The 8,670-nt window shown below is 54.4% G+C and overlaps 1 protein-coding gene across 2 annotated transcripts; it reads right to left on the bottom strand.

Moving 5' to 3' along the window:
* Positions 1 to 1,077: 1,077 nt before the first annotated feature.
* MUL1 (mitochondrial E3 ubiquitin protein ligase 1) lies at positions 1,078 to 8,659 on the bottom strand. 2 transcript variants are annotated; one of them, XM_025856528.2, is made up of 4 exons: positions 8,387 to 8,659; positions 5,675 to 5,762; positions 4,934 to 5,054; positions 1,078 to 3,472 (listed from the first exon to the last, which is right to left on the bottom strand). In XM_025856528.2, the coding sequence occupies exons 1-4, from the start codon at positions 8,504 to 8,506 to the stop codon at positions 2,743 to 2,745; spliced, it is 1,059 nt and encodes a 352-aa protein (XP_025712313.1). In that variant the 5' UTR covers positions 8,507 to 8,659; the 3' UTR covers positions 1,078 to 2,742. The 2 variants fall into 2 exon arrangements, with proteins under 2 accessions (XP_025712313.1, XP_073759349.1); XM_073903248.1 differs by lacking the exon at positions 8,387 to 8,659 and adding an exon at positions 7,937 to 8,341.
* Between the last annotated feature and the right edge of the window lie 11 nt (positions 8,660 to 8,670).

Genomic DNA, 8,670 nt, shown 5'->3' with positions numbered 1-8,670 from the left:
TTCCCTTTTCGGACTTACTCACGAAATCTGTGCCGAGGGCTGAACTCTCTCGGTAGATGGTCACATACACCGGCCATAGGCGTTTCATTCATGCTCTGCTGGAAGCTGGACCGGAGCGCCTGGGTGGCTCGGTCAGTTAAGCGTCTGACTTCGGCTCAGGTCGTGATCTTCTCGGGGTCCCGGGATGGAGCCCCGCATCGGGCTCGTTGCTTGGCATGGAGTCTGCTTGTCCCTCTCCCTCTGCCTCCCCCCACCCATTCATGCTAAGAAATAAAAATCTTAAAAAAAAATAAAAATAAAAATAAATGAAAGCCGGACCTTCTGACAAAGTCAGGGCTGACGGACAAGGAAAAAGGGGCAGGAGCTTTCAAGGTGATCGGGCGCCCCCTCCCCCTGCCCAGCCCCCAAGCCCTTTCCGCCTCACCAGACCGGACTCAGTACTGGCACGTGGCTTCTCACGTCCGCCTGTTCCACAGCGGGCCCCCTCCATGAACTCGGGAGCGAGGATCCTGTGGGGTAGTCCTGTACACACTGAGGAAATTAGCCACTGCCCGTGAGCAGGAGGGTCAGGAGCTTTGGAACAGCCTGGAGTTTTAATTCAGACCCACCACTTAGTAGCCAGAGGCCGCCAGGCCAGCGAACTTCCCCTCGTGGGTTATTTCCTTCTCTGAGATGTAGAGACCAGGAGAGCCTGCAGGTTTTGTGAGGATCAGCTCACCTTGAAATGAAAGCTCGGGGAAGCGTATAGTACAATACTCTAAATGTTCATCTCCTCCCTGCTGTTCCCCAGCATCCCACCCCGGCCCCATCGTGTCACTGCCTGTCTGCTCAGGACTTCTCAGTGAGGCCAGGGCCACCTAGGGGCTGCTCTCCAGGACACCCGCCCCCAGGCCTCCGCCTCACCAAACTGCCGAACACCCCCTGTGGGAGCCCCACAGCATCTCTTTGCCCAGGAGGTGGGCACACAGAGAGGCTTCAAGGTCTCTAGATCATTCCACCACGGTGAGAGTCAGTCCCATCTCACGCAAGCCTCAGCCAAACCACCAAACTTTCGTTGACAAAGCAACAGGCTAACACTTGGTTGTAACGTGTTTAATTTGTGCTGTCCACACAGGACCCTGCATAGAACGGGTGTCAGCCCCCTGAGAGCCCCCACCTCCCCCACACAAAGGGGATAGTGGATGAATATTCAAAGTCATGGAAGGGAGAGAAGAGCTGTGTACGAGACCTCTGACTAGTCAGAGGAGGTGAGAGGGGTGCCCCCACTTCTTTCCACAAATTCAAGGAGGGGGCACGTGAGGGAGTGAACAGCAACCCAGGAAGGGGCAATGTGACTCCACCCACGGGATGCTAACTTCTCAATGGGAGGAGGCGGGACCCTGGAAGAGGCTCTGCTCAGGGTGCTGGCTGGCGACTTTGCCTCGGTGACAGCCCAGGAGGGAGGCTGACAGGGCCACGAGGCCGGGGCAGCAGCAGCCTTATTGCTTTGTTCAGGCGGTGAGGCCTTTCGGGCTGACCCCAGGCAGAGAATGCCAGAGCCAGCCCTCGGGCCTCGGGCCTCGGGCCTCGCGCACTCCCAGCCAGGGCTGGCGGTGCACTCCGGTCCCGGAGACACCAGGAGGGCTGCAGCCAAGCTGCCACCTTCACCACTGGGGACGACAGGACAGCCTGACGGTCTCACATGGCAGCCCCTCAGCCTGCTGACCAGGGTTCCCAGCTTTTAGGCAGAAAGCAGATGGCGGGCGTCGCTCCCTTTTGTCCTGACACACGTGTACACATTAAGAGGTAAGGAGGTGAGGGGAAAGGGACACAGTTCTCATGTCCAGTCTGGCCTTTTTCCTGGGGTGTAAGCAAAAGGAAGAAAGACTGTGACAGTCTCGTCAGAGGCGACTCTTCAGACAGCTCTGTGGGGCAATACACCACACCCAGAGCCTGACTTCGCCTCCCTGCTGGCTGAGTCACTCAAGGTGCAAGACCACAGGCACCAGCAATTCCCCAGAAAGGACCAGAAGAGCTGGAGATCACTGGCTTGGGAGTGACCTCAAGCGATGAGGTGCCATCTCACACACACACACACACACACACACACACACACACACACACGCTGGGAGTGACCTCAAGCGATGAGGTGCCATCTCACACACACACACACACACACACACACACACGCTGGGAGTGACCTCAAGCGATGAGGTGCACACACACACACACACACACACACATACACGCACACTCCGCCAGGAGTGACCTCAAGCGATGAGGTGCAGACACACAGGCGCGCGCACAAACAAACAAACAAACACACACACACACACACACACGTGCACTCCGCCAGGAGTGACCTCGAGCGATGAGGTGTAGACACGCACACACACACACGCGCGCACACACACACACACACACGTGCACTCCGCCGGGAGTGACCTCGAGCAATGAGGTGCAGACACGCAGACACACACACACACACACACACACACGCACACGCTCCGCCGGTTCCAGGAAGGCAGGCAAGGCCACCACCCCCACTCCAGGGGGGGGCCGTGAGTCTCAGCCGGTGGCAAAAGGGTCCCCTCTCTCCGTGGCAAGGCAACATCCTAGTGTTGGGGCTGTGAGGCTGGGATGGCTCCCCCAGTCTGCTCCCTCAGTCGCAGCTGGGATGACAGCTAGGCCTCAAGACAAAAACTCCTGAGAAAGGGGGTGGGGGCCCCCCCCACCGCCCCCCCCGGAGCCACCCTGCACCGGTTAGCTATTGTACAAGGGAACCACCCGGACGATCTCCTGTCTGCAGACGGGGCACCGCTTGGGCTCGGGCAAGGCGCGGTAGCACTCGGCGCAGGAACACACGTGCCCACACTCCAGGAAGACGCAGGACTTGAAGCTGCTCAGACACACGACACAGGCGCTCTTCAGACTCTCCCTGTCCTCGGGCTTGGCGCGGCTCAGCAGCTGGGCCTCACGCTCCTGGAACTCCTTCTCCATCTGCATGAGGCGCTGCCTTTCCTGGCGCTGCAGGTAGTGCTTGCGGAGGATGAAGAAGAGAACGGCGCAGGTGGTGAAGCCGAAGACCAGCGTCAGGACCTTCCAGAGTCGGACGCTGGACTCCTGCCTCTGCAGCAGGCTGTCGAAGTCCTGGCTGCTGAGGTAGTACTGCATGCCCTGCTTGGGGGGCTGCAGGCGCACGGAGCTGCTGTCCAGAACCAGCTCGCCGACGCCCGTGAGCGTGGCACCCACCTTCAGCATCTCCTCCGTCTCCTGGATGCCTTTGGGCCGCTCGCCGCTGATGTAGTGGCCGATGACATCGGTGAAGGACTGGATGGAGGGGTGGAACTTCTCGTACACGGTCTCCAGGCCCAGATCCTGGGCATCCAGCGGCTTCAGCACTCGCACGGCCACGGCCACGCCGTCCTCGTGGGGGACCAGGTCGAAGGGCACTGTGTTGGTCCTCTGGTGAATGATCTTTGAGTAGTCGTTCCTAAAACAAGAGAACCCAAAATAAAATACAGGACAGCAAACACCTCACGCCCAGGCAGAGAGAGGATGGCCTAAATGCCAGGCCAGGATAAAGTCCGAACTAGCTGGAAGAATATGCACAAATCACTGTTATCCTAGTGCTTCATGATAGGGAGGCTCCGTTTTTGAGGTTCTCGGGCCGTATCAGTGGGCAATAAGCACTGTCCTAGATCAGCTCCACCGTTTACCTCTCTTTGCCACTCTCAAATAAATATCCAGTTCCTTAAGAAATGAAAAACGGAACTACCGTATGACCTGGCAATCCCACTTCTCGGGGTGTACGTCCCAAAGTGAGATCAGGGTCTCAAAGAGATATCTGCACTCCTGTGTTCACCGCAGCCCTGTTCACAAGAACCAAGACATGGAAACAACCTAGATGCCCATCAGCAGAGGAGTGGAGAAAGAAAATGCGATACACACAAGACAATATTCAGCCACAAAAAGGAGGGAAACTCTGCCATATGTGACAGTGACAACAGGGATGAGCCTGGGGTACATTATGCTAAGAGAACCAAGCCACTGCACAGAAAAACAAATACTTACATGAGGGACCTAAAACAGTCACAATCAGGGGCGCCTGGGTGGCTCAGTCAGTTGAGCGTTGGACTCTGGATTTTGGCTCAGGTCATGATCTCAGGGTCGTGAGATCGAGCCCCAAGTCGTGCTCCGTGCTGAGCGTGGAGCCTGCTTAAGATTCTTTCTCCCCCTTCTCCTCTGCCCCTCCCCCTGCTCACATGCGCATGCACACGTGTTCTCTCTTTCTCTCTCAAAAAAAAATAAAACAAAATAGAAGTCATGCTCATGGAGACAGAGAGCAGAATGGTGGTTGCCATGGCCTGGGAGAGAAGAAAACGGGAGCTGCTGTTCAGTGGGTATCAAGTGTCAGTTATACAAGATGAATACATTCTAGAGATGTGCTGTACGACTTAGTGCCTGTAGCTAACAGTACCATATGCTCTAGTACTGTTAAAAGGGCAGATCTCATGGGGCGCCTGGGTGGCTCAGTCGGTTAAGCGTCTGCCTTCGGCCCAGGTCATGATCCTGCGGTCCTGGGATCGAGTCCAGCGTCGGGCTCCCTGCTCAGCGGGAAGACTGCTTCTCCCTCTCCCTCTGCCCTTCCTCACCACCCTCTCCCCTCCACCCCCGCTCATGCTCAGTCCCTCTCAAATAAATAAATAAAATCTTTAAAAAAAGGGGGGGGTGATCTCATGTGAAGCATTCTTACAATAAAAAATACAAAATACAAAACAAAAACCCACTAGGATTGGCTGGAAAAACCGTTCTCCCACAAGAGTACCGTCAGCATGAAGAAACTGGTCTGGGCCTTGTCTCAGGTGAACCAGAGGACACGGACACAGTACCCAGGGTGCCAGGGTGCGAGCTACCAACCGGGAGGCTTGGCTAGAGGAGAAAGGACAGGTACCAAAGGTGGGTTGTCCGATTCCACACCATCCTGTGCTCCTGCAGTGTCAGCCGCTGAATCACGCCCTTGCAATTCTCCACAAACTGGCTGTTAAGCGTTTCTTTAACAGATCGAACAGCCCCTAAACGGAAACAAATTATTTTAGTTCTGAAGAACTCTTCTGCCCTTTCCTTTCAAGGTGATTTAAATACTGTTTTTAGGTTGAGTTGAATTCATCAAAATGATGCAAATGACACCATGGTAAGTTGTTTTGTCAGGGGCGCCTGGGTGGCTCAGCCGTTAAGCGTCTGCCTTCGGCTCAGGTCATGATCCTGGGGTCTCGGGATCGAGCCCCGCATCGGGCTCCCTGCTCCGCGGGAAGCCTGCTTCTCCCTCTCCCACTCCCCCTGCTTGTGTTCCCTCTCTCACTGTGTCTCTCTCTGTCAAGTGGATGAATAAAATCTTTGGGGGAAAAAAAAAAGTTGTTTCGTCAGCACTCTGTTAAGCACTTTACATGGATCCATCATTTCAGCTTTCCAACCACCTTGAAAGGTTGGAATTCTTGTTCAGATGGGGTAAGGGAGGTTCAGAAAGGTTGGGTAATTGCGCCAAGATCACACAGCAATAACCCAGGTCTTTCTGACCCCGAGGTCCAAGTTCTGGAACACTGCCCCATACAAAAGGCCCTTAAAATCAGCCAAGAAGATTTTTATTAAACTTCGAGAAGAGGAAATTTTTAATTTTGCCAATAAATAAACATACCTTCAATAACAGCATAAGGCACACATTTTCCTGGGGCTTCTGAGAGAATGTTCTTTAAGTCTTCACCCAAGTGGATTCTTTTAGCTCCCTAAATGGAAACAACACATTCAACTGGCTGCTGAATACTGCATGTTCTACCACACTTACAGGCCCAACGAGAAAAGGACTATTTACTTTTTTTATGTAATGAAAAGAGAATGAGGAAATCAGGCAGGAAGGAGGTTATGGAGAATCACATTCCCAAGCTGTGCCCCAGAAGTTTCACCACATAACCAGGCATCTGCCACCCTACGGATGGGGGTGCCAGCGACATTCTTTCCCCAGTTAACAGAAACATACCCTCCTCTTCATTTTAACTTTTTTTAGTGAAAATATGAAAGGTCCTTATCCGTTTTCATGCCACAGACTGAACATAATTTAATCTCTTCTTGATGACACAGAACCACGCATTAGAGGGCTTCTGTGGAAAGTACCTAAGCCGGTGCCTAGGACATGGCAGGGGCTCGGGCAAGGGTAGGCGTTGCTCTCAGCATGCCTGGGGCAATCCACGCTCTGCATTACACGGGACAGTACAGGGCTGCCTTCGCCGTGGGGGGCAAGGCTCTGTTCGCTGGCACTATTCTCCTACTTTCCAGTTCGTCCTTCCACCCTCTGACGAGCAGGAGACCATGGTGACTGCTGCTGCCACCCCCCTCCTTCTGCCACCCCCTCCGATTCAGTTTCCCCCCCTGCATGGGGACCAAGCCAGCCTGGCACTGCTGCATCAAAAATAAAGAGAAGATTAATAAAACCAATGACCAGTTCCTGAGCATCCATGTGCCAGGCACTGGGCTGCGCACTGGGGATTCAGGGATGAATCAAGGACACTTCCCACTTGCAGGGAATTGCCATCAACAAATCTGAAGGATGCCAGGTACGTAAGCCCTCGAGGGGTGAAGAGGGATGGGTACTCTAGGTCACTGAGGTCACTCGAAGTTGAAGCTAGTGCTGCACAGTAAATGACAGGAGCCAGGTCAACCCAAACTTATGAACCACCTACACTGTGAGGACAGTACCAACAACAGCCCAGCAACTAACAGAGTCTGTTGACTCCTTCGTTCTGTGCCCCTCCCCTGGACTATTAAACTCGAGGACAGCTCGGACCTGGCTTGTCTTGTTCACTGCTGTCTCCCTGGTGCCAAGAACAGTACCTGACCCATAGCAGGCACTCAATACGTATTTGATGAGTAAGTGAATGAATAATCACTTAGACTACAACTGGCTCTTGAACAATGCAGAGGTGAGGGGCGCGCCCCCCCCCCGCCCCCCGACCCCCCAACTCGGGCTCCCCCAAACTCCTCCAAACTCGGGCCCCCCCTCCAAGTGACTCCAAAGCCCCCAAGTGCCCTCTTAGCATCTGCTCAGATGGCCACGCAGTCAAAAATCTGCATATAACTCTGACTCCCCCAAAACTTCACTACTCATAGCCTACTGTTGACCAGAAGCCTTACTGATAACATAAGGAGTCAATCGACACATACTTTGTAGGTTATATGTATTATATGCTGTGTTCCAATAATAAAGCAAGCCAGAGAAAAGAAAATACTTTTTTTAAAAAATCATGAGAGAAGGGGGTGCCTGGGTGGCTCAGTCGTTAAGCGTCTGCCTTCGGCTCAGGCCATGATCCCAGGGTCCTGGGATCAAGCCCCACATCGGGCTCCCTGCTCAGCGGGAAGCCTGCTTCTCCCTCTCCCACTCCCCCTGCTTGTGTTCCCTCTCTCGCTGTGTCTCTGTCGAATAAATAAAATCTCAAAAAAAAAAAAAAGAACGCTTTCTTTCTTAGGCTGCCCTTTACAGCTTAGCACATTCTCTCATCTTGTTATTTTTTTCTTCACAATAATTTTTTTTAAAGATTTTATTTATTTATTTGACAGAGAGAGACACAGCGAGAGAGGGAACACAAGCAGGGGGAGCGGGGGAGGGAGAAGCAGGCCTCCCGCAGAGCAGGGAGCCCGATGCGGGGCCCGATCCCAGGACCCTGGGATCATGACCTGAGCCCAAGGCAGACGCTTAACGACTGAGCCACCCAGGCGCCCCAAGCGTTATTTTTAAAATAAACTAAAATATTAAAAAGGAAGAGTCTGTAGAAGCAAGAAGTGAGTGGTTACATAAACGGGCAAAGTCTAGGATTCCTGCACTGGCTGTTCCCTCCATCTGAACTGTTCTTCCCCTAGACACCTGCGTGGTCTCCCTCACCTCCTCCTGGACTCTGTTAAATGTCACCTTATTTAAAATAGCACACCACTGCATTTCCTCTCTTCCCCGCACGATTCTGTAGTATTTTTCTCCCCATCTGTCACACCATCTGAGGTACTTGTTTATGGCTGTACCAGAACGGAATCTCCATGAGGGCAGGGACTTTTGTCTCTTCTACCCAGGCGACAGCCCCAGTGCCTGGAGCAGAGCAGGCGGCCCTTAGTATTTGTCGAATAAAGAAATCAGGTCGAGATTCTGAACAATGAGAGCGGCTGAGAAAAGGGGAAGTGCAGCGGTTATCACGAGACCCGAATTCTGATCCTAGTTCCTCCCGTGACTCGGCGGCGACACCCCTCAAGGGCCGGTTTCCTCTTTGGGGCCGTTTCCGACGCTGGAGCAGCCCGAGGCGAACCGCGGGCTCACCATCACCGGGGGCAGGGGTGAGCCGGCGGAGGCCAGGCTGGCTCCAGCACTGACCTTGAGTTCTTGGGCGACCTGGGCCTTCTGCCGGTACACGGAATACAGGACGGCGGTGACGACAGAGCTGGTGCCCAGGAGGATGAACTGGCCCAGCGAGGGCCGCCCTCCGCTGTCCATGGCTGCGCAGAGCCCTGGCTGCCGGCGGCGACGCCGAGATCAGGCCGCGCGTCCCCCGCGCTCCGCGGCCCTCCGCCCTCCGCCCGGGACCGCGCCCCTACGCCGCCCTTCCGGACACCTGCTTCTGATCGCCCTGCGTTAACGCGCCGCGCCGCGCCGCGCCG

This window comes from Callorhinus ursinus, unplaced genomic scaffold (assembly GCF_003265705.2).
Source record: "Callorhinus ursinus isolate GAN/ISIS: 27379988/994484 unplaced genomic scaffold, GSC_fseal_2.0 scaffold18, whole genome shotgun sequence".
In the NCBI taxonomy this organism is placed as follows: Eukaryota; Metazoa; Chordata; class Mammalia; order Carnivora; family Otariidae; genus Callorhinus; species Callorhinus ursinus.
This window is presented reverse-complemented; position numbering and strand designations above follow the sequence as displayed.

Bases quoted from the DNA above. Each gene is read 5' to 3' on its own strand.
- MUL1 (XM_025856528.2), bottom strand. From the start codon at position 8,506: ATGGACAGCGGAGGGCGGCCCTCGCTGGGCCAGTTCATCCTCCTGGGC. The intron at 5,763-8,386 runs GTCAGTGCTGGA...GTTTCCATTTAG, and splicing joins AGGTCGCCCAAGAACTCAAG to GGAGCTAAAAGAATCCACTT. The intron at 3,473-4,933 runs GTACCTGTCCTT...CTCTTGTTTTAG, and splicing joins AATCGGACAACCCACCTTTG to GAACGACTACTCAAAGATCA.